Source organism: Furipterus horrens, unplaced genomic scaffold (assembly GCF_987537825.1).
Source record: "Furipterus horrens unplaced genomic scaffold, mFurHor1.1.pri manual_scaffold_2, whole genome shotgun sequence".
Classification (NCBI taxonomy): Eukaryota; Metazoa; Chordata; class Mammalia; order Chiroptera; family Furipteridae; genus Furipterus; species Furipterus horrens.
In genome coordinates this window covers 194105992-194131282 of record NW_028327172.1, presented here as the reverse complement: position 1 = coordinate 194131282, position 25291 = coordinate 194105992, and the positions used below count along the sequence as shown (strand labels likewise).

General features: G+C 37.4%; 1 protein-coding gene across 1 annotated transcript in view; it reads left to right on the top strand.

Annotated features, from left to right (window-relative positions):
• The window catches only part of LOC150020229 (kelch-like protein 5), a 42775-nt gene extending 21957 nt beyond the window's left edge, over positions 1-20818 (top strand). Inside the window, exons 7-10 of the mRNA XM_090268189.1 lie at positions 4463-4625; positions 12257-12469; positions 16038-16209; positions 20403-20818. Of these exons, the coding sequence (XP_090124315.1) occupies positions 4463-4625; positions 12257-12469; positions 16038-16209; positions 20403-20459 (605 nt within the window). The 3' untranslated portion in view covers positions 20460-20818. The remainder of the gene's footprint in view (positions 1-4462; positions 4626-12256; positions 12470-16037; positions 16210-20402) is intronic.
• The last annotated feature ends 4473 nt before the right edge of the window (positions 20819-25291 follow it).

Below are 25291 nucleotides of genomic sequence, written 5' to 3'. Positions count from 1 at the left end.
AGATTCAAAGAGTAGAGAAATAGACATCTCCTCTTGATGGAAGGAGCAGCAGAGTCACATCGCACTCAAGGAGAGGAAGAATTGGTGGCCCTGTTGTCAATTTACCACAGTTTGGAAAAGGTTTAAAATAGTTGCAATAAAGAATTTGATAGGCCACCATAAAAGATGAGTTTAAAAAATGGATGAGTAACAGTGAAGGCATAGTTTGAATAGCGTTCTACTAACTCACTTTATTAATACTGAGCACCTGAGTAGAAGCTACCCCAAAAAGCCAGTGAAAATTATCTAGGCATGAAGATACCATCTAGGTAGTGGTAGAGAGTATAGCAAAAGGCCAAAGAGACAAGGGACTCTACTCGTTGCAATTAGGTTTCAGTAAAAGGTGGTCTTAAGTTTCAAGTTTGGTAAGGAAGTAAACCACAGGGTCACAGCTAAGGTGCAGAGAGGGAGCTTAAAATTAACTATATGATTTTAAAAAGAAAACTACAAACATTGCCCTTGAGTCCATAAAATTGCCTATTAAATAAGCACAGAATGTGGGAAGATATATCTTAAAAGCAGCATGAATGAGGCTTATAAATTTGAGTTAACCATAAAATTCAGGGACAATGGTGTGATTCAACTGCAAACCTTCCCCTTCCTTGGGGAAAAGAAACTTAATTCTAACTTGAGGTAAATTCTTATACATATGGTACATGGAATGAGAATGTCCGTGATCCAGCTATGTTTTATGCAAACTAGATTGAGCATGGAATCCTATCATTAGTCCCAGGTACCCTACAAAAGACTTTTTTTTAAAAATAATTTTATTTATTAATAATTTATTTGTTTGTTTATTTTATTTTTAGAGAGAGGGGAAAGGAGAAAGAGAGGGAGAGAAACATCACTGTGTGGTTGCCTCTCACTCACGCCCCCAGCTGGGGACCTAACGTGCAACCTAGTCATGTGCCCTGACTGGGAATCGAACCAGCGACAATTTGCTCGCAGGCTGACGCTCAATCCACTGAGCCACAGCAGCCAGGGCCTACAAAAGACTTTTATTGAACTGCAGCAAGTTCAAAGGAGAATGATTACATAGCTCAAAGTGTCTACTTTAAGCCTTTATTTTAGATTTTTGCATCTTTTAAAACAGCCTTGTTCTTATTAATTTACCTTGTAATAAATGTTTTAAATTTATAAAAGCTCTTTATAAAAGGAACTTTTACGTAGGAAACACTCCTTTTATCACTTTGCATATGGAAATTATATGAAGACTTCCTTTGAAAACTTGGTTCTGCTGCTAATATTTCTTATCAAAGATACTATTTAAGGTGTTGGACTAAATGGAACCATTATTTTTTCCTTCCTGTCCTTTGATTAATTGTACACACACATATAATTGGATGTATATTATATATAATAGGACCTATAGATACATTGGCGTGTCTGCAATAGCCAGTACTGGTAGGGCACCAATGAGTAGAATATGTTAATTTGGGATATGTATGAATGACGAATATTTATATCACATCTGGCCATGATTTCACAAATTAAAATGTATTTGTAGTGCAAGTTTTGTATTTTGACCCACTAGTGTTCATATTTATATCTCACCTGACTGTGATCATGTCACATCTCATCTCAAAATCTTCTACAGGCTCTCTGTCTCATTCAGAATACAACCCAAAACGCTTGCAATAGCCCCAACCATGCTGCATGATCTGGCTCCACACTCTCCCTCACATCCTACACTCTCTCTGTCACTCACCCTGCCGGCCCAGCTGGCCTCCTTGCTTTATTGCAGACATGCTGAACAAGCCTTGGGCCCTTAGTACATATGATTCCCTTTACCTCACCGTCTCTTCCCTCACATATCTCCATGTCTGGTTTCCTAACTTCACTTATGTGTTTGTTCAAATGTCACCTTATCTGAGAGATCTCCCCCTAACTCTCTACCATTAATAAATTCAGTTTTTCTTAATAGCATTAACAATACCCAAAATATTTCTGTTTCCCAACTAAAATATTAGCTCCATGAGGGCAGAGCCCTTATCTGTTATGTTCTGTTGAGTAAATGAACAAATGAACCTGCCTTAGTTTCCTGATGATGATTCATCAATAGATAGTGGTATCAAATATAACTGCAATAAAAATATCACAAATCTGAATTAATGGGGGAAAGGAATAAAAATGCTTTCTCAAATATATTTTAAATCCATATTATTGAAAAATGTTTTAAATATGGGAATTGTACACTTTGTGTAGTTTTTAATAATTTCCCACTATGTGACCTCAAAACATTGCCTCTAAAATATTTTTAAAGTATATTTTATTGATTATGTTGTTACAGTAGTCCCATATTTTTCCCTTTGCTCGCCTCCGCCCAGTACCCCCTTCCCTTCAGCAATCCCACACCCCTTAGTTCATGTCCATGGGTCATGCATGTAAGTTCTTTGGCTTCACCCTTTCCTATATTATTCGTAACTTCCCCCTGCCTATTTTTACCAACCATTTATGCTTCTTAATCCCTGCACCATTTCCCCATTTCTCCCCCTTCCACCTACCTCCCAGCTGATAACCCTCCAAATGATCCCCATACCTATGATTCTGTTCCTATTCTGGTTTGCTTAGTTAGATTTTGTTTATATTTTTTAGATTCAGTTGTTGATAGCTGTGAGTTTGTTGTCATTTTAATGTTCATAATTTTGATCTTCTTTTTCTTAAGTAAGTCCCTTTGACATTTCATATAATAATGGCTTGGTGATGATGAACTCCTTTAGCTTTACCTTGTCTGAGAAGCACTTCATCTGCCCTTCCATTGTAAATGATAGCTTTGCTGGATAGAGTACTCTTGGTTGTGGGTCCTTGCTTTTCATCACTTTGAATACTTCTTGCTGGTCTCTTCTTGCCTGCAAAGCTTCCTTTGAGAAATCAGCTAATAGTCTTATAAGCACCCCTTTGTAGGTAACTCTGCTTTTCTCCTGCTGCTTTTAAGATTCTCTTCATCTTTAACTTTTGACATTTAATTATGATGTGTCTTGGTGTAGTCCTGTTTGGATTTAGATTGTTTGGGACTCTCTGTGCTTCCTGGACTTGTATGTCTATTTTCTTTGCCAAATTTGGGGAGTTTTCCTTCATTATTTTTTTCACATAAGCTTTCAGTTTCTTGCTCTTCTTTTTCTCCTCCGGCACCCCTATGATTTGGATGTTGGCATGTTTAAAGTTGCCCCAGAGGTTCCTATGCCTCTCCTCATGTTTTTCAATTCTTGCTTCTTCATTCTGCACTTGTGTTCCAAATCTTTAATTTGAACCCTGGTTTCCTTCCCTTCACCATTGGTTTTGTGTGGATTTTCCTTTGTTTCATTGAGCATAGCCTTCACTTCTTCCCTTATGCATTTGCCATACTTAAGCATATCTGTCAGGCCTGTGAGCATCTTTATCACCAGTGTTTTGAACTCTATGTCTGTTAGGTTGGCTATGTCCTCATCGCTTAGTTCTCCCACTGGAACCTTGATTCATTCCCTCTTTTGGGCCATATTTCTCTGTTTCCTCATCTTGACAGGTTCCTGCGTTTGTTTGCCTCTGTATCTTAGGTAGAGCTTTCACACCTGTTACGTTGTAAGGGACGGAGCCTTAGGTATTCGTCAGTACAGGCGACCTGTTTCACCACGTTGTGGCGCTGTATATGGGGGAGGGGTCTGAAAGGGAACAATGCCATTTGCTCAGCGCTTGCCTCTTTCCAGGTACCTCTCCCAATTCTGTATGGGCCTGACGCCTCTCTAGCTGCTGCCCTGGCCATTGTTCCCAGAGTGGGTGGGTCTGCAGACATTCTAGGACTGTGGGGGCCCTCTAGTAAGCGGACTCTGCTGAGAGAGTGGCAGCCTCTTCCTCTGCTCCAACCCCCAATGGTTTGCACAGTCAGAAGCAATGACGCTTTATTTTTCCTGGCGCTGGGACCATGAGTTGTGTGGTCTGGTCTACTGCTGGGAGCACTCCCCAGGTGTCCCTCCCTAGTTTTTAAAATGTGTGACCATGCTTTCCGCCAGCTTGCTATTGCCACCGCTGCTTCCACCGCCACACTGTGTCTTCTCCGCCCCGGCTCCGCCCCTTCTACCTGTCTGGATGAGTATTTCTTCTTTATTTCTTCAATTATTGGACTTCCATGCAGCTCTATTTTCTGGAACTTCGGTTGTCTCTAGTTGAGGTAGTTGTATTCCTTCTTAGTTGTGGAGAGAGATGCAGCGTGTCTGTCTAGGCCTGCATCTTGGCTGGAAGTCTGCCTCTAAAACTTTTAAGACCAGAGTTGTAGTGCTATTTCTTCCACTCACTCACCTGCCAATATACTAAGAAGAGCTGTGAATAAACCAGATATCCATATTATAAAGTTTTGGTTTAGTTAAATTTGCATGTTTAAGATTTATTGTACTTACATTTCAGTTAAAATGCCATTCTTAAGTGAGTATTTTTTCCTGTCTCCTTGTAGGTGTGGCTGTATTGGAAGGTCCCATGTATGCAGTTGGAGGGCATGATGGCTGGAGCTATCTGAATACAGTGGAAAGATGGGACCCTCAGGCTCGCCAGTGGAACTTTGTTGCCGCTATGTCCACCCCCAGGAGCACAGTCGGTGTGGCAGTACTAAGTGGAAAGTAAGGAAATACTTAAAGTTCTATTTGAAACACAATAAACTAAATTTATCATGCTGTGTCATATCCAACTTAAAAACATACATAAATAAATCACAAAAAAGAAATACTTAGTGATGTAAACAAATTTTCAAAGATGGAGGTGTAGGTAAACATGGCTCTCCTCCTTGCACAACCACATCAAAATTACAACTAAATTACAACTAATTATGGATAACTGAGAAATTGAGTTGAATGAAAGCCCAACAACTACACAACTAAAGAAACCACATCAATCCAGAAGGGTAGGAGACATGGGGACGTGGAGATGTGGGGACACAGAACAGGCAGGTCCACAAACCCATGTGTAGTAGATATAAATTTGGGAGGGATATCTTGGGAGCAAGGGGTCGCAGTCCCACACTAGGCCCCCAAGCCCAGGGTTCCATTTCCTGGAAGATAAGCCCCCATAACTTCTGGCTGCAAAACGAGCATGGATTGAGTTGGTGGAAAAGTTTCTGGAGTCCCAAGATGTTCCTCTTGAAGAACCCAGACATGAACTTAGACTCACTCCCTATGAGCTCCAGCACCACTGGGGTAGCAGCTTGAAAGGCACTAGTGGCATATGGGGAGGAACTGAAGTGTCTGACATCAGGGCTTACACTTTGCCTAGCCCTGGCGTTTACCTGGGCCTCTGCCCCACACAATTATGGCTTGCCCCCAGCCCTTCTATCTCTGACTAAGCAGCCTCAGGGCCAGCACTAGCAGCAGCCAGCTTTGGATCACAGTTTGGCTCTACCCAGCACAAGAAGCAGCGAGCTGCAGATTGCTTTGTAGTTCACACTGGGTGTCCCTAGGCATAACACAGGTGGTGGCTGGTCCTAACCTGTACCACTGAGGAGACCCCAGAGCCTGTGTACCCAGTGGACAGCTACAGACAACCTCAGAGCACCACCACCTTGCCCTGGCACAGCTGTTCCTCCACAGAGGGTGAAGGTTGGTGGTCAGTGGTCACAGCCAGTTCTTCAGCTTACTGACCTGGGTAAATCCCTCCCATAGACCTGCCAACAGCAATCAATGCTCAACTACAAGAGAAGGGTTTACTCAGCCCACACAAAGGTGCACCTCCTATACCCAGTTTGGGTGATAGGGGAGGCTATGCTACTGGACCCTACAGTCCACTCTTCCAAGACAGGGAATCATAGAGGCTCTACCTAATACACAGAAACAAGTACAGGGAGACTGCCAAAATGAGGAGGCAAAGAAACATGGGCAATTGAAAAAAAAAATTAAAACTCCAGAAAAAGAACTAAAGAAAATGGAGATGAATAATCTGTGAGGCGCAAAATTCAAAATACTGGTTATAAGAATGTTCATGGAACTCAGTGAGTACTTCAACAGCATAAAAAAGTGCCAAGCAGAAATGAATGAAGCCAAGAGTCAAATCAATGATATAGAGCATAAAGAAACAAAAAACAACCAAGCAGAACAGCAAGAAGAAGAAAGAATCCAAAAAAAATGATAGTGTAAGGAGTCTCTGGGACAACTTCAAGTGTTCCAACATTTGCATCATAATGGTGCCAGAAGGAGAACAGAAAGAGTAAGGAATTGGAAATCTATTTGAAAAAATAATGGGAGAAAACTTCCCTGATTTGGTAAAGGAAGTAAACATGCAACTCCAGGAAGCACAGAGTTCCAAACAGTTGGACCCAAAGAGGCCCACACCAAGACACATCATAATTAAAATGCCAAAGGTTAAAGATAAAGAGAGAGTCTTAAAAGCAGCAAGAGAAAAGCAGTTACCTACAGGGGAGTTCCCCTAAGTCTGTCAACCAATTTCTCAAAAGAAACACTGCAGGCTAGAAGGGACTGGCAAGAAATAATCAAAGTCATGAGAACCAGGGACCTGTAGCTAAGATTTCTCTCCCCAGCAAAGCTATCATTTTAGAATCAAAGGGCATATAAAGAGCTTCCCAGACAAGAAAAAACTAAAGGACTTCATCATCACTAAACCATTATTATAGGAAACATTAAAGGAACCTATTTAAGAAAAAGATCAAAACTATGAATAATAAAATGGCAGTAAACACATACCTATTAACAACTGAATCTAAAAAACTAAGCAAACAAAAAGAACAGAGAGACGATCAGGGATACAGAGAGCATTTTTGACTGTGCCAGGTGGGAGAGGGCTATGGCTGAATGGGTGAAAGGTGAGGGGATTAAGAAGTACAAAAAGGTAGTTACAGAATAGTCTTGGGGATGTAAACTAAAGTATAGGAAGTGGAGTAGCCAAAGAACTTATACGCATGTTCCATCCCATGGACATGAACAATGGTGGGGAGATTGCCTAAGGGAGTGGCAGGTGCTGGGTAGAGGGTGACAGATGGGGGAAAATTCAGGCAAGTGTAACAGCACAATCAATAAAATATTTTTAAAACAAAATTTTTAAATACTCTCTTTTATAAGAAACTAAATATAACCATCTCTACAGTAAGTTGAAGTGGGCAGCTTTTCTGAGACTATCCTGCTGCCCCTTAGCTGCAGTGGTGCTCAGGTCACCCCAAGAAGAGTGTGTGTTCTCATCAACCAGCATTTTGCTAAGCTTGCTCTAACAAGGTAGCAATGTTTTAAACTATTTTGTTGGTTTCCAGTATTAGGTACATAGTCAGAATCAGGAAAAAAGTAGAAACTATGTTGTTTGAAAATAAAGCATGCTGCTGGTTGAAAATTTTTAATCATGCATCTTCTCTCTATCATTCTTTTGTGATTTAGAACAAATCATTTCTTCATACCTCAGTTTTTAAAATCTATAAAATGAAAAGCCTGGATTAACTACCGTTTTTGTTATTTTAATTTATGTTACAGTGCTTCCTGATCAAAACGTAGTTGTTTCTTTAGAGAAGACCTGTTTCAATGTCTTACAAGTTTCATTCTGTATCTTAAAAATTTTTTAATGTTAAAATTTTTCTTTCTACCATGTTTGACAGAAAGAAACTTTATTTAAACTTCCAATTGCTCAGGCTACTTTTAAGCTTACAAATATTTTTGGCAATAGAATCTCTCTTTCTAATGAAATCTTATGGAAACCTCGTTACTTAAGGCAAACAGAGGTTCAAATTTATTATAAGCTTTAAATTTATTATAAGTTCAAGTTTATAATATTTACTTATTATAAATTTTAATGTAGAAGAATAAATCTGTTTTAAAGATTATTTCTATGTTTTGTTTTGGTAGTCCAGTGTGAAAAAAATCCTAATTCACAAAAAAGCTGAAAACAGTTACTTTAACTACTAGAGCAATTTAATTGGAATCTCAGGAAACTTCAGTTAAATTGTTCAAGTAGTTTGCAGACAGGAGAAAAGTTTTTTTCTAAGTTTAATCTCAAATAGTATCTACCCACTGTTGGCATTCTTGATCATAATTTTACAAGTCAGGTAAGACGTAATTATAAAAGTTAGGCAAAGCCTAAATCTTACATTTTAAAATATTTAGTACAAAACTATCACAATTTGACATACTATTTCTTTTTTTATTGTAATAGGTACTGTCATAAGAAGGAAAGATGAGTTCTGAATTTTGCATGGTATTTAATTAAGCCAGCTGATATTTTTGAAAATTAAAACTACTTTTTAAAACTTGAGTGGGTCCCCAAAAATGGTTCATTTGAAATTCAAGTCCTCAGAATCCTGTTCTTAGAATACAGTTTGAAGACCATTGCTTGAGATAATGATTCTTCAGAAGTGTAATCAATGCAATTTAGCCATTGATATTAGCATAGACTAAATGTTGTTTATACATCTGCCATTTCCTAAAAATGCAATTTTCTAAAAGAATGAAAATAGAGACAGAATTAATTTTCCCCTCAAACACTTATGCTGTATTTACTGTGTGTAAGGTACTGTTTAAAATACTTGAAATATGATCATTAGTAATCATCTGAGGCAGGACTTCTAGATGTTATGTATGATAAAATTCAGGCAGGTGGAGGTTAAATAACTTGTCCTCAATCACAAATGGTAAGTGATAAGTGGCAGGACCAGGGTTCAAAACCAGAGAATCTGGCTTCAGAGTTCATGCACTTTTCATAGTGAAGACCCATGAATTCATTATGAATAGCGTAAGGTGCCTTGAAGCCTGTTGCAGAATGTGTGCACGTGTGAGTATGTGTGCATGTATTTTTAATTAATGATATTTTCTAACTGTTGATGCTTTCTGATATTCTGTGATCAGTATTTAGATAATTATTCCATCAAGTATTGATTAAAGATTAAAATAGTTTAACATTAAGAATAGTAACACAACTTCTGGCCAAGATGGAGGCCTAGATAGACACACTGCATCTCCCTCCACAACTAAGAAAGAATACAACTATCTCAAAACTAGAGAGACAACCAAAGTTCAGAAAATCGAGCTTCAGGGAAGTCCAACAAACAAAGATATAAAGAAATACTCATCCAGACAGGTATGAGGGGCAGAGAGGACATGATGTGGTGGCAGCAGCAGCAGCAGTGGCAGGGGCAGGCCGGCAGAAAGTGCAGTCACACATTTTAAGAAGTCAGGAGGGACACCTGGGGAGCACTCCCAGGCACCAGACCAGACCACACAGCTCACAGTTACAGCACTGGGGACAATAAAGCCTCATTGCTTTGGCCTGTGAAAACCAGTGGGAGCTGGGACAGAGAAGAGGCTGCCACTCTCTCAGCAGAGTCCAGTTGTTTAAAGGGCCCCATGGTCTTAGAACATCCGCAGATCCACCGATTCTGGAAACGACAGTAAGGGCAACAGCTAGAGAGACGCCAGGCCCATACAGAAGTGGGAGAAGTACCTGGAAAAGGGGTGAGTGCTAAGCAAACAGCATTGTTCCCTCTCAGACTCCTCCTCCATATACAGCACCACAACGTGGTGAAACAGGTCGCTCTGTACTGACGAATGCCTAAGGCTCCGCCCCTTACAATGTAACAGGTGCGACAGCTCTACCTAAGACACAGAGGCAAACACAGGAGCCTGTCAAGATGAGGAAACGGAGAAGTATTGCCCAAAAGGGGGAACAGATTAAGGTTCCAGTGTGAGAACTAAGTGATGAGGAGATAGTCAACCTAACAGACATAGTGCTCAAAACACTGGTTATAGAGATGCTCACAGCTTGACAGATATGCTTAAGTATGGCAAATGCATAAGGGAAGAAGTGAAGGCTATGCTCAATGAAACAAAGGAAAATCCACACAAAACCAATGGTGAAGAGAAGGAAACCGGGGTTCAAATCAATGATTTGGAACATAAGGAAGAAAAAAACAGTCAACCAGTACAGAACGAGGAAACAAGAATTTTAAAAAATGAGGAGAGGTTTAGGAGCCTCTGGGACAACTTTAAACATTTCAACATCCTAATCATATGGGTGCCAGAAGGAGAAGAGGAAGAGCAAGAAATCAAAAGCTTATATGAAAAAATAATGAAGGAAAACTCCCCAAATTTGGTGAAAGAAATAGACATACAAGTCCAGGAAGCACAGAGAGTCCCAAACAATCTAGACCCAAACAGAACCACACCAAGACACATCATAATCAAAATGCCAAATGTTCAAGACAAAGAGAGAATCTTAAAAGCAGCAAGAGAAAGCAAAGAGTTACTACAAAGGGGAGCCTATAAGACTATCAGCTGATTTCTCAAAAGAAGCTTTTCAGGCAAGAAGGGACCAGCAAGAAGTATTCAAAGTGATGAAAAGCAGGGACCTACAAGCAAGAGTACTCTATCCAGCAAAGCTATCATTCAATGGAAGGGCAGATGAAGTGCTTCCCAGACAAGGTAAAGCTAAAGGAGTTCATCATCACCAAGCCATTATTATATGAAATGTCAAAGGGACTTACTTAAGAAAAAGAAGATCAAAATTATGAACATTAAAATGACAACAAACTCACAGCTATCAACAACTGAATCTAAAAAATATAAACAAAATCTAACTAAGCAAACCAGAATAGGAACAGAATCATAGGTATGGGGATCATTTGGAGGGTTATCAGCTGGGAGGTAGGTGGAAGGGGGAGAAATGGGGAAATGGTGCAGGGACTAAGAAACATAATTGGTTGGTACAAAACTGACAGGGGAAGTTAAGAATAATACAGGAAAGGGTGAAGCCAAAGAACTTATATGCATGACCCATGGACATGAACTATAGGGGGTGGGATTGCTGGAGGGAAGGGGGGTGTTGGGAAGAGGGGAGTAAAGGGAAAAGAAATTGGGACAGCTGTAACAACATCATAAAATATACCAAAAAAAAGAGAATAGTAACACAAAAAAGTAGTTTTTAACAGATAAAAAAGTTTCAAATAAATTTAAATGTTCATATTACAATATAGCTTAAAGCTTACAACAAGGTATTGCTACAACCTTATATTGCTGTTTAAAATATGGTCAACCTCTTATTTAAAAACCTGCTTGAGTGTCATGGTGTACTTTAAATTATAAATTAAAATTATGAAAATTCATCTTTATAATATGTATATTACCCAAATATAAATACTTAGTGTTTTAATGGGCAGAAAATTGGTAGTTTAAATATTATTTCTTGAGACTGTAACAATAGTTAAATATTATCTAAAGTCTATAAATTACAACTGTATGATCTTTAGTATTAGCAATGAACTGAATTTATTACTCTTTTAAAAAACCTAATAGAAAAATATCTATAAAGAGCTTCCCAAGTAAAAAGTAGGTACAAGAAGATTTTGTGCTTAATAAAAAATACTTGAATGTTCAAATATTTAAAGTACTTTACATATATTTAGAGTAAAAGACTTTCAAATTAGTATTATATGTTAATTGATAATGAATTTAAATTGATCAAGGGAACATTTAGCTCATTAACATACCACATTTATTTTAGATAACTTACAGTATCTTTATCTGCAGTAATTTAAATTAATGGAGGACCACTGTTTATATATAGTAAATATTAATTTATATACCATTGTTTCAAGCTATCCTTTTATTCTCCTATTTTATTACTACAAGTACATCCCAGATAACTGCTCATTGTACAGTTGCTCATTATTGTAAGTCTGTATCCTGATTCTGCTTCTTCGTGGGTAACCCCATTCAAGTTTCTTAATCTCCATGAGTCCCAATGTCTTCAGCTGTGAAACAGTGATACAAATGGCTTCTCATAGCATCGTTGTGATAATTAAATAAATACATGTAAAATGCCTTACCTGTGATAGGTGCTGAAAGGTTAGTTTCTCTCCTTTATAACAAAGTCCTATCTTAGTTATTTAGGAAATAAGGCATGGTTTATTTATATACCATATGTTCTATATTCTAAAATACATTTCAACATCTCTAAAAATGCAATGGCATCTTACAATTAAGGGTGATGTATCAGACAGATGTCAAACAGATGGCATCTGTGAAACAGCTGTCATTGCTTTCATGTGAGCTTGTTTTCTTTCTTATGTGTGTGTAGTGATATCTGATATATACATATATATATATGTACATATGTCATTTAATTGATGGCATATCACCTTCCTAATGAAACATAAACTGACACTGTGTCTTATAACTGATGGCACTTTAAATTCAAAGAAAGACTGTTAAGAATGACCTCTTTGTCTTAAGCATAGATATCTTCTTTATCATTTTGCTTGTTCTTTTTACAGACTTTATGCAGTTGGTGGTCGTGATGGAAGTTCTTGTCTCAAGTCAGTAGAGTGTTTTGATCCTCATACAAATAAGTGGACACTCTGTGCACAAATGTCAAAAAGGAGAGGGGGAGTAGGAGTGACCACCTGGAATGGATTGCTGTATGCTATTGGAGGACATGATGCTCCCGCATCCAACTTGACTTCAAGACTCTCAGACTGTGTGGAGAGGTAATTTCTTATGAAGGAGAACTAGGAATAAAAAAGAACAAGTATAGGCCTCTGACACTTTCAGAAAAACTAGTAATTCTTTACTGATCATCCACCATATGCAGTTTTCCTTAGGAGCTTTGTAAATACTGGATTATCTGCTCTAGCCATCTCTCTGTCTCCTCAGAGCCTCTCTAGGTTCTGCTTTCATAACTGCCTACTTAAACTGACCTTAGAATTGGTAATATAATTTATTAATTGAATCAGAAGAAAAACATTCATTGTATACCATTTTATACTGGATGTTGTACCTAATAAAAGAAAAGGAGCTTTGTGAATTTCAGAGATAATGAATTAGAGGCCGGAGGCTGAATAAGTGAAAAGGAGCAGGGCATTTCTAACATATTTGGATATAAAATGAAATAATAAAATAAAAGGCTCATGAGGTTTAGAAGCTTTATCAAGTCATCCAGACTGGCCTCATGAAATCCAAGTGTGCAGCCAGGTAAAGAAACCTAACATCAGTGGAAGATTTAGACAGTAGTTCAGACTCCACCTTTTGTGCTCAGTGTAGTTCAAGGAATAGAGAACATTGAGTGGATTTAGGAAAGCCAATAGGAGCATGTATGAACGCTCCAAAGCAGAAAGGAATATGACTCATTCAGAAACTCAAAGGCAGCCGCTGTAGTCACAGAATACAGAGTGATGGAGAGAGTGGCAGGAAAGGAGGAAGACTGGGATGGAGGTAGGGGCAGGTCATGTAAAGTATCGAGGTTTTATTAAGAATTTTGGCGACTTCCGGTCAAGGAGGAGGCATAGGTAGACATGCTTCACCTCCTTGTGCAACCACAGACAATTACAACTAAACCTCAAAACAAATAACACCCAGAAGTATCAGAAAATTGAACTGTAATTGAAGTCCGACAACCAAGGATTTAAAGAAGCCACACTTATCCTGACAGGGAGGAGTGGAGACGTGAAGATGGGCAGAGAGGTGAGGAGACATGGTGTAGCACAGAGAGGTGGCAGCAGCGGCAGAGTAGGAATCCCACATTCATGTGTGGTAGATACAAATCAGGAGGGATACCTTGGAAACAAGTGATAATAGCCACAGGCAGGATGACATAGCCCAGGATCCCAGAACCAGGAAAATGAATCCTCATAACTTCTAGCTGTAAAAACAGGTGGGGGGTTGGGGTGGCAGAAAACTGCCAGATTATCAGGAGACTCCTCTTACGGGGCCCCACAGTCCTAGAATGTAAGCAAACCCACCCACTCGGATTCAGCACCACAGCAACAGCTGTAAGGGCGCCAGTTGCATACGGGGAGTGGGTGAAACGAAGTGACTAGAAACAGAGTGAGTGCCAGGCAAAACTCCAGAAGTCAGGCAGTGGCACTGTCTCCTATCTGAGGCCTCCCCCCAACACAGAACCACAAAGCAACGAAGCCAGTTGCCCTTCCATGGCAATTACCTAAGGCTCTGCCTCACACAATTTACAGGTGCTTTTCTATTATACAATAGGCCACACTACTAAGACAGGGAGTCAAAGCAGCTCTACCTAACACACAGAAACAAACAGGGAGGTCACCAAATTGAGGAGACAAAGAAATATCGCCCAAACAAAAGAACAGAACGAAACCCCAGAAAAAACACTAAACAAAACGGAGGTAACTGACCTTCAGATGCAGAGTTCAAAACACTGGTGATCAGATGCTCAAAGTACTCACTGACTATGGCAACAACATAAGGGAAGAAATGAAGGTTATTCTAAGTGAAATAAAGAAAAATATACAGGCAACCAACAGGGAAGGGAAGGAAGCCAGGATTCAAATAAATGATTTGGAGCATAAGGAAGAAATAAGCATTCTACCAGAACAGCAAGAGACAAGAATCAAAAAAAACAAGGATAGTATAAGAAGCCTCTGGGACCTCTCCAAAAGTACCAATATCCGAATCATAGGGATGACAGAAGGAGAAGAGGAAGAGCAAGAAATTGAAAACTTATTTGAAAAAATAATGAAAGAAAATTTCCCTAAATTGAGAAGGAAATAGACATACAAGTCCAGGAAACACAGAATCCCAAACAAGTTGGACCCAAAGAGGACTACACCAAGACACATAATTAAAATGCCAAAGGTTAGAGCTAGAGAACCTTCAAAGCAACAAGAGAAGAGCAGAGCTACCTACAAAAGAGTTCCCATGACTATCAGCTGGTTTCTCAAAAGAAATTTTGCAAGCAAGAAAGGGCTGGCAAGAATAATTCAAAGTGATGAAAAGCAAAGACCTACAACCTAGATTACTCTTTCCAGCAAAGCTACCCTTTAGAATGGAAAGGCAAATGAAGTGCTTCCTAGCTGGATAAAGCTAAAGGAGTTCATCATCACCAGGCCATTATTACATGAAATGTTAAAGGGGCTTATTTAAGAAAAAGAAGATCAAAACTATGAACAATTAAAATGGCAACAAATTCACAACTGTCAACAACTGAATCTAAAAACACAAACTAAGCAAACAACAAGAACAGGAACGGAATCATAGATATGGAGATCATTTGAAGGGTTATCAGCTGGAATGGGGATTAGGAAGTGTAATTGGTAGGTACAAAATGGACAAGAGGATGTCAAGAATAGTAAAAGGAAATGGAGAAGCCAAAGAACTTATATGCATGACCCATGGACATGAACTAAGGTTGGGGGTGGGGATTGCCAGAGGGAAGAGGAGTACTGGGTGGAGGGGGACAAAGAGGGGAAAATTGGAACAACTGTTAAGCATAATCAATAAAGTATATTTGTTAAAAAGAATTTTGTAGTTTTAGAACAATGGGAATATAATGTATATATGTGTGTTATTTAATAAATTAGAAATAACTAAAAGAAGAATAAAAAGTAAAGTTGCTGGGATAATAATTGCTTTCTGTGAAATAAGAAGCAGAGTTGGTTCTTTGGGTATGTGTTTTTTTGTTTTGTTTTGTTTTTTGTAGAAAGAAGTAATGTTACACCTGCATTTAACCTGCACTGGGAAGAAACTAATTCATACTATGCTTATTGAATATTATAATCCAGGAAAGGATTATGGAAGTTTTTATGCACTTTGCCCCATAAATTACCACAGGTTCAGTGTTGTACTGCACACAGTGAAAAGTTATTCATTGATATGAGACAGTAGAAACAATATAGACATCTAAGCATGTATCTGATCTTAGGTACACAGCTTCAGACATTTCTAGTAAACATACTTCATGAAGGTCCACAAATGAACAGCTACCATGGTTGAAGCTGTAAGTTATCCTATATAGATCTACATGTATTGATTTTCTCAGATTTTCAGTAGGCAATCTAAAACCTTAAAGCAGTTTTCAGTATTTTCCTTAGCATGTGTGAAAAGTTCTAGTGTTACACATCTGCTAAATGAATCTGTAATGTTGTAAGTTAAAAGTTTTCAGGAAAACATTGATACTGTTCTCTGAATTATGTCCAAATGTACTTTATATAGCAGATAATAAGACAAATGATAAGCTTAGAGAACAAAACTTTTTACAGAAAATATTGTGAGAATGAGGTCAACTCCAGTTCTAAAATTTTCTTTCAGATATGATCCCAAAACAGATATGTGGACTGCAGTGGCCTCTATGAGCATCAGCAGAGATGCGGTGGGGGTCTGTTTACTTGGAGATAAATTATATGCTGTTGGAGGGTATGATGGACAGACTTATCTTAATACAGTGGAGGCTTATGATCCCCAGACAAATGAGTGGACCCAGGTATGTCATTTCATTTTTCATTATTCCACTTACTCTGTTTTTTGTTTTTTTTTTAATTTAAGTATAGTTGATATACAGTCTTATATTGGTTATTTAGTTTCAGTTGTACAATATAGTGATTGGACATTTTTATACCTTACAATGTGATCACCTCACTAATTCAAGTTATCATCTGTCATTGTGTGAATTTATCACAATATTATTGACTATTCCCCTTTTCTTTTTCATCCATACCCTCTCCCTTCTGGTAACAACCATCATTTTCATCTCTACTTATGAGTCTGTTTTTGTTTTGTTCATTTGCTTATTTTTGTTTTGTTTTTAGACTCCACATATAAGGGAAATCATACAATATTTGTCATTCTCTGCCTAACTTATTTTACTGAGCATAATATCCTCTAGATCCACCTATGTTGTCACAAGTGGCAAGATTCATTCTTTCTTGTTGTTGCATAATATTCCATTATATATATATATATATATATCATCACATCTTCTTTTCCATTCTTCTATCAGAGATACTTAAGTTACTTACATATCTTGGCTGTTGTAAATAATTCTGCAGTTAACATGGGTTGCATATATCTCTTCAAATTAGGTTTTCTCTCTCTCTCTCTCTCTCTCTCTCTCTCTCTCTCTCTCTCTCTCTCTCTCTCTCTCTCTCTTTTGTTTTTGGATAAGTATCCAGAAGTAAAATTGCTGGATCATATGGTATATGTTTTTAGTTTTTTGAGGCATCTCAAATACCGTTTTCCATAGGGTCTGCACCAGTTTTCACTCCCACCAACAGTGCACAATGATATATCCAATAAAGACTTGACATCCTAGCCCTGGCTGCTGTGGCTCAATGGATTGAGTGTTGGCCTGCGAACCAAGTGTCACTGGTTCGATTCCCAGTCAGGGCACATGCCTGGGTTGCAGGCCAGGTCCCCAGTTGGGGGCGTTTGAGAGGCACCCACACATTGATGTTTTTCTCCTTCTCTTTCTCCTTTCCCCTCTCTCTAAAAACAAATAAAATCTTAAAAAAAAAAAAAAGAAGACTTGCTATCCTATATATATAAAAGAAACTCCATAACAAAAACAACAACAATCTGATTGAAAAACGGGCAGAGGACACAAAAAGACATATCTCCAAAGAAGACATACAAATAGCCAACATACATATGAAAAGATGTTCAATATCACTAATCATCATGGAAATGCAAATCAAAACCACAGTGAGAACCACCTCACACCAGTCAGAATGGCTGTCATCAAAAAGTCAACAAATAACATATGTTGGCGAGGATGTGGAGAAAAGGGAAACCTCATGCACTTACTCGGTTTTTGTTAAAACAATTCTTTTGGTAAAACATATCCTCTCAATTTTGTCCAGTATCAAAATATATAGCATCAACATGATAAAGTCATCTCTTAATTAAATATAAGAAAACAAGAGGAAATGTTTAATTTTATAACATAAATAAAATCCAAAATTACCTTTAAAGAGTAAGTTAATACTACTCAAATTATTAGTAGTTAGTCTGCCACCATTTGCTTGCTGGGAAATTGATGAGATGTTGTAGCATTGCTAGAGCTGGTAGAACCACAGGAGGGCTCTAAGAAAAGGAGGGGAGACTGTGGAAAACTAGAAACAAAGACAGTAGTCAGAAAAATTTGAGCTGCTTACCCATACATGACCAATAACTTTTAAATACTCGAGTCATTGATATTTGGTAGCAGATCAAATGGCTGGTCATAACCTAATTAAGATGATAATCCTAAATTACATTAACAAGTAAGAAATTTGACCTGGCAAGTTTATTAACAGAAAGCGTTCCAACGGTGCCTATTTCTGGGAGGGCCTAGCACTTCTAGGAATGATCTCATCACCAATAACAGGATCAGGACTTTTGTGCCCCAATTCAGTATATAGTTCATAAAAGACATTCAAATGTTTAACTGAGCCAAAACTTACAACCTCGACTGTCATAAAACTTAACTACTTAGGTAGGTATGGTCTGCCTGTGTAAGGAGAGAACCACAACGTAGAGTGGTTGACAGGAAGTGTCCCATGGTACAGGCAGTGAGTGGTAGGGAAAATCAAAGAGAAAAAAGAAAAATGTTATTGAGAGGGCTTCAGTGAGATAAAGTTGGATTTAAGCAAAGCCTTAGTGTATCCCATTCAAAAAGGTAGGAGGAACCTTGTGAAAACATGGAAGAAATAGCACTGAAGCCGGACTATGTGGGCTACATTGAGGCAGTGCAGCTGGTTGTAAGGATCCGTGCCTGAGAAGAGTAGGAGTTCTTATTGGAGAGAAAATTTGGGGTCAGGATGGATGTCTGTGAAGGTCCAGCTAGAGAGTTTGGTATGAGAAGCCAGTGGAGACTTTGAACCAAGAGAGTGATACAGTAATAAAAAGTTCACGTGGCAACAGTTGGGGACAGGATAAATTGGGTCAGGGACAGAACAAGTGAAGGTTTGAGTGAGAGCTACAGGCTTTCATTAGAAATTACGTGATTACCTCCCATCGTCCTTCTACCATGGCAGGAGCAGTTGTGAATGATAACCAGGGAGCCCAAAACAAGACAGAAGAATCTCTTTCTCAGCTGTACTTGATTTAAGCCCTTAGGCCAGTTATAAGGAAATCTATTGGCCAGTATTTGAGCCTTGTTATTACAGATAATTAACACTTTATGCTGAAACACTCTGTATCAAAACTAATAGTCTATGACCACATAGCTATTTTACATGGATGCTACCTCTATTACTATTTTAAAGCACCTAAAAGTGAATTTAGAACCATAGTATCTGAAAAATTAATATTTTCATTCAGTGTTCCAACAAATAGATGAGAGCACATTTGTGCAGGAAACGAAATGAGATTACTAACTCTTAAGCCACTACCCACTCTACTACCAGCCTTGACCAAAAGCAGGTGTCTGCATTGTATTTAATAAATTCTCTAAGCTAAACTTTCTAGCTGGTTGTCCTGACAACATGTACATTAACAGTGTGGAGACTTAGTGTATTGGGTGTTTTGAGAAAAGTTGCTAATTACAAACAGATGCTTTGATTTAAGTGACTTAGAGGTCACTCCTGGAATATTATAAGTAGATGATGGCATTAAAATAGATTATTTGTTCAAGAAGATATAACAGTGATCAGAACAACTGACTCAGATAGAGAATAACTGAGAATTCTCTTATAATTGAAGTCTGATGTGTTTTTAAAATCCTCTCCTTGGTACAAAGCAAACTTTCTTAGTACTTTATATTAGTTACTCTTTCCTAAATGCTAATGTTTTATTTCTCTTAGGTCAAATGATTGGATTCTTACTATGTTCAAAGTAGTCCTTCTTTGAAAATTATTCTTCCTACACTTATTTTCTCTATTAATTGCCTACTATCTAGGGTACCTTTTTTTAATGAAAATAAATGTGAGATTTAAGAGTTGTTCCTTATCCATAATAAGTTTATCTTCCTTCACTTAGCACCCCACACTTCTCTGTCACTGTCATAGAGTTTGTTCATGAGGTTTGTTTCCACTACTAGGGAGTTGAATAGATTGTATTGATTATTCATTTACTCTGCTAAAAAAGCAGTGGAATGGATTTAGACTTTTCAGTTACGCACAGAGCAGGGAGCCAGTAAGTGGGAAGTTACTGTTTCCTCTGGAGTAAGCAGATCTCAGGCCTGCAGTTACTCTCTCTGAGATAATACTTCTCTTACAGGGCCTCTCAAGATATTACTTTATGTTTTCTCCACATTGCTCACAAAGTTGCTTTTAAATACTCGGCATTTCCTCACATCTATGTTGTACATCATTGTGCCCAAAACTGTGCTTCATGTAGAACAATTCCTGAGCTATTAAAACACCTTTTTCACAATATATATAAATATTGAATTATATTGTACACCTGCAATTAATATAATGTTATGTGTGAATTGTGTATCAATTAATAAAAGAGAAAAAATCACCTTTAAAGAAAAGTGAATAACACATAATTATGTGATGTGCCCATGTGATATGGGGTGTCTGTGACAGTTTGACATCAGGAGCGGGGTTTGGGAGAAGGGACCGGGCCGGCAGTAAGCCTGGGGCAGCAGCTCTGCCAGCAAGCGTGGGCCGTTTCAGTGTTTCACCAACTTGTCTAGTGTTATCAACATTTTTACCTACAACTCCAACATGTATGTCTTCTTGTTTCTTCTAGGTTGCTCCACTGTGCCTAGGAAGAGCTGGGGCTTGCGTTGTGACTGTAAAATTATAATTTAGTGCTTTGGTTTCTAAATGAAGATATCCTCTTCTTTTATGAATTTAGAACCTTTATCTTACTATCGATGGGTACATTTTTAGTAAATTTACAGTGCCACATTCCTGGGCACAAAGTGCCTGCTCTGAAAGTGAAGATTTTAAAACAAAGGAGGATGAACCAGGATTACATACTTTCATGTCTTAGTAAATCAAAACTATAGCTGGTAATTATGAACATATATTTCACATATAAAATATGAGAACAGACACACTGTTCATAAACACAGCCCTATGTTAATTGGGAATTTCATTTCTCAATAATCAAGCACATTTTATTCACTTTATCCATATTTCTTTTATTACAGTGCAAACACACCAGAAAAAAACTTGTAATATTATCCTTCTTATCATACATGAGTTACAGTAATTTTTATCCATTTGTTTACTTGTTTGTTTAACCACAACTGCTCTTTTAATGATATACTAAATACTAGGCCATTTAGATTTTTCAGAAATAGCTGCACTATATGTGCTTTGGTTGCAGATATTATTTCTAAAATTGGATTAGTCCAGGGAATAAAGAAAAACATTAAAGAGCTAAAACAGTAATGACCAAGTAAAAACATATGATCGTTGGGGTCTATTTAAAGATTCATCCTATTACATCTAGATTCACCAAGAACTACGTGTTATAAAAGTCTCAAATTGGAATTGAAACATGGTATTTTGTGTTAAGATATGCAAATTTATGTAGAGAAAATAAATGTTATATACTCTATAATGTTCTTTCACCTAACAAGTATTTAATTATATGAATTTGTCTTCTTTTATAAGAGATGTTTTGATTTTTGTCTTTTGATATTGACAAAACTGGTTAAATATTCTTATTTGCCTCCCTTGCCTTGTTTGTTATGTTTTGCAACTTAGTAACCCTTTGTGGTTTTTTGTAATCAGTTTGGGGGGAATGGGCTTATTGAATGTTTGAAAAATAAGTTTTAAATGTTTATTACCCAATGTTTTGTACATTTGTAAACTCTAATCACATATGTGAATGTTAATACTCTCAGTGAATTGTTTATTATTCGCAAAAATGCACTGGGCAGTAACATTTTATGATAAATCCTCTATGTTCATTAATTTATATCTTAATATAAAATGAGTATAATCTAAATGCCCATCTTTTAAAATACCAATGTTGTGGTTAATGTGTTTTTGCAATTTATACCAGGGTAGCCTTTATTTTAGTTGCTTTCTTTAAAAATTAAAACAAACTTTTTTAAAGCTAATTTTGAATGCTCATGAAATGTTTCTTTATTCTTTCTACTTTGGAAACACCAAGAAATTGAGTACTTCTGTTCCCACAAATAAAACCCGTAGTTATTTTACTTGTGTGGCTGCTAAGAAAATAATAGTGATAGTGACAAATACATTAATATATTTATTATATTATGGATATGAATTCAATTATTTTCCTGACAAGAAGGGATCAGCTGTGGAGTATATTTATGTATTTAGGAGAAGGGAGAGAAGAAGAGGAAAAGCTGTAAGAAACAAAACAGTTTTCAAAAGCAGAAACATGTCAGTACATTACCCCTTCTGTGGAGGCTTAGACCTGTGACTTGAGAGGAAGTACTTGGACATGTACATGTGATCATTCCTTTGAACACTCAGCATCCACTCTCTGGTTCCCTGTGCCCAGAGCGGAGCCAGACTCATATTACAGTAAAGGGACTGATTCCCCTCTCTTCCTTTCTTTTATGCGATTCACGAGAAGAGCAGTCCCTTTGATTTTCTATCTCACTAGAGGGCCTCTCTGATGCAGTTTTGTAGTCAGTAGACCTGCTCTCCTGGATACTAGTAAAGAGAACCATTTCTTTTCTAGTGATAGAACATTTGCCAAGCATTCCTTCTCCTAGCCCAGTATCTAATAAATCTAGAGGAAAAAATGGCTCTACCTTGTAGCCATCATCCAACATTGATGTCTTCACTCTACTATTAGTCTCTCCAATGAGATGTCTAGTTGCTCTTCATTTTAACCCCAGTTAATAACCATCTTATGAAAAACAATATTTGCTAATAATTTTTGAATGCTTTTATGAACTAGGAACCAAGTTATTGCATGCTTGAATGCACTTAATCCTCATAACAACCTTATGAGGCAGGTTCCATTATTCTTTTTATATATAAAGCGGAGGAAGCTGGGGCACAGAGGTTGACCCAAGATTATATATAGCAAGCAAGTGGCTGAGCAGGGGTTTAATGCAGGCAGTCTGGCTCAGGAGTCCACGTCCTTATCATTCTGGCTTCTAGGTAGAAAAAGGGAGGTTTCATTTCATATGGGGAATCATACATTTTAGTCAAAAGACAAATGAAGTTTATGCTTTTTAGAAGGAAAATTTATACCAGTCACACTCCTCCCAGAAAATTTTCGTTCCTTAGTATTAAGGGAGATTTTTGCTTAACTGTCTTATGAAATTTTATATGCATTTTACTTTAGAAAACTAAATGTAAGAAAACATGACGTACATTTCAGGTTCTACAAATATTAAATAAATTGCACAGTATTTTCGATGACTGAATCATACACAAATTTGTTCACCAAAAATAAGCTTTATTACCTACAAATTAGGTACTCTATATGAAATGGACAAATTCCTAGAAAAAAAAATTACCAAAACTGAATCAAGAAAATAAAAATCTAAACAGATCAAGAGATAAAAAATTTTAAGTAAAGATATTGAATCAATAATCAAAAATCTCCCAACAAAGTACAGAACCAGATGGGTTCACGGATGAATTCCTTCAAACATTTAAAGTATTGACACCAATTCTTCTTAAACTCTTCTCCCTACCCCCAAAAAAGAGGAGGTAACACTTCCTAATTCATTCTATAAGGCAAGCATTTCCTTGTTACCAAAACTAGACAAAGACAGATTATACACCATGACAAACTAAACTTTATTTCAGGAGTACAGGGGCGGTTCAATGTACAAGAATCAAATCAGTGTAATATACCACATTAATAGAATGAAGGGAGCAACAGCTAGAAGAATTTTAGGACAGTAAAATGAAAATAAAGCTCTTTGTTATTAAAAATAGAATAAAGAGAAAAATAACATTTCAATAGATAAGAAAATGCATTTGACAAAATCTAACACCCTTTCATGGTAAAAACACTCAGCAGACTAGGTAGACAATGGAATTTTCTCAACCTGTTAAAAGGCGTACATGAAAAACCCACAGCCAACAACATACTAAATGGTAAAAGATAGAAAACTTTTCCTCTGAGATCAGAAAAATGCTCACTTACACCACTGTTAGGCAACATTTTACCAGAAGTTCTAACAAGAGCAATTGGGGAAGAAAAATAAATAAAGGAAATTCCAATTATAAATAAATAAAACTATCTCTATTGGCAGCTAATATGATCCTATATATTAAAAATCCTCAAGAATAGACACCAAAAATAAAACTTTTAAAGCTAATAAATAAATCTAGTAATGTTACAATACAAAAATCACACAAATGTCAGTTGACTTCTACACACTGGCAAAAAAAAAAAAATCTGAAAAAGGAAAAGAAAACAATGTTATTAAAATAGCATCAAAAAGAACAAAATACTTGGGAATAAATTCAGCCAAGGAGGTGCAAGTCTTGTACACTGAACAGAACTAAATAAACATTGCTGAAAAAAACTAAAGAAAACCTAAATAAATGGAAAGACATCCCATGATCATGAGTTAATAATGTTAAGATGGCAATACTCCCCAAATTAATCTACAGTCAGTACAATTCCTGTCAAAAACCTAATTGCCCTTTTTTTTTGGCAGAAATTATAAAAGCTGATCCTAGAATTCATATGAAATTGAAGGGAACCAAAAGAGCCAAAACAATCTTGAAAAAGAACAGTCAGATTTTCTGATTTCAAAATCTGTTACAAAGCTACAGTAATCAGAAACAATGTGGTCCTGATGTAAGCATAAACATATAGGCCAATAGCATAAAACAGAAAATCCAGAAATACTCCATAGTAAATTGATTTTTGACAAGGATGCCAGACCATTCAATGGAAAATATATCACTAGGATTCGTCGGCAGCCGTCCGTCTTGAGAGACGATGGTGTAGCTTCTTAAGAGCTGAAGCTACAGAGCCTGGGCAGGGTGATATGGAGGGTCTGCTGTTGCCCATGCAGCAGACCCCCCCCCCTCTTCGCAGCTGAAGGGTCCAAGGGAAAGACGGAGTCAATACAGCTTGGCTTCAGGTGCGCCGCAGGAGTTGCCGGTGTTGACTACAACGTCAAACCGCCTTAGGGACTCCGGCTCCGGATTTTCTGTCGGGGTTTACTCCCTTAGCCTTTCCCCTGAAGAGGTATGCCGCAAGGCAGCGGAGGTTTTTTGGAGTCAGAGATTTCCTTCTCTGATGTGCCCTGACTGGAAGATCGAACCAGCGACACTTAGCTCGCAGGCCGACGCTCAATCCACTGAGCCAAACCAGCCAGGGTTTCACTAGGATTAAAACTCAGCATTTATAGCCATCTCAAAGATAATTTTTTAATGTAATTTGCAAATAAGTGAATTTTAAAATCTGACAGAAGGGCTCTTTAGATCTTAATTCTAATCTAAAAAGAGAGTGATAAATAATGAAAAACAGAAGGGGAAAGTTTAATTGGGAGCTCTTCCCCAATGCCTGGTACACAGTAAGCATTCCATAAATGTTGAAAATCAAGATAGATATTTTTAAATAATCTATAATGTTTGGAATTGTTGGTAATAACTCTTACTCAGGAACAAATATTCAGTAAAATGATATATAATTGTACTGTGACTAGATTATTAATTCACATGGGA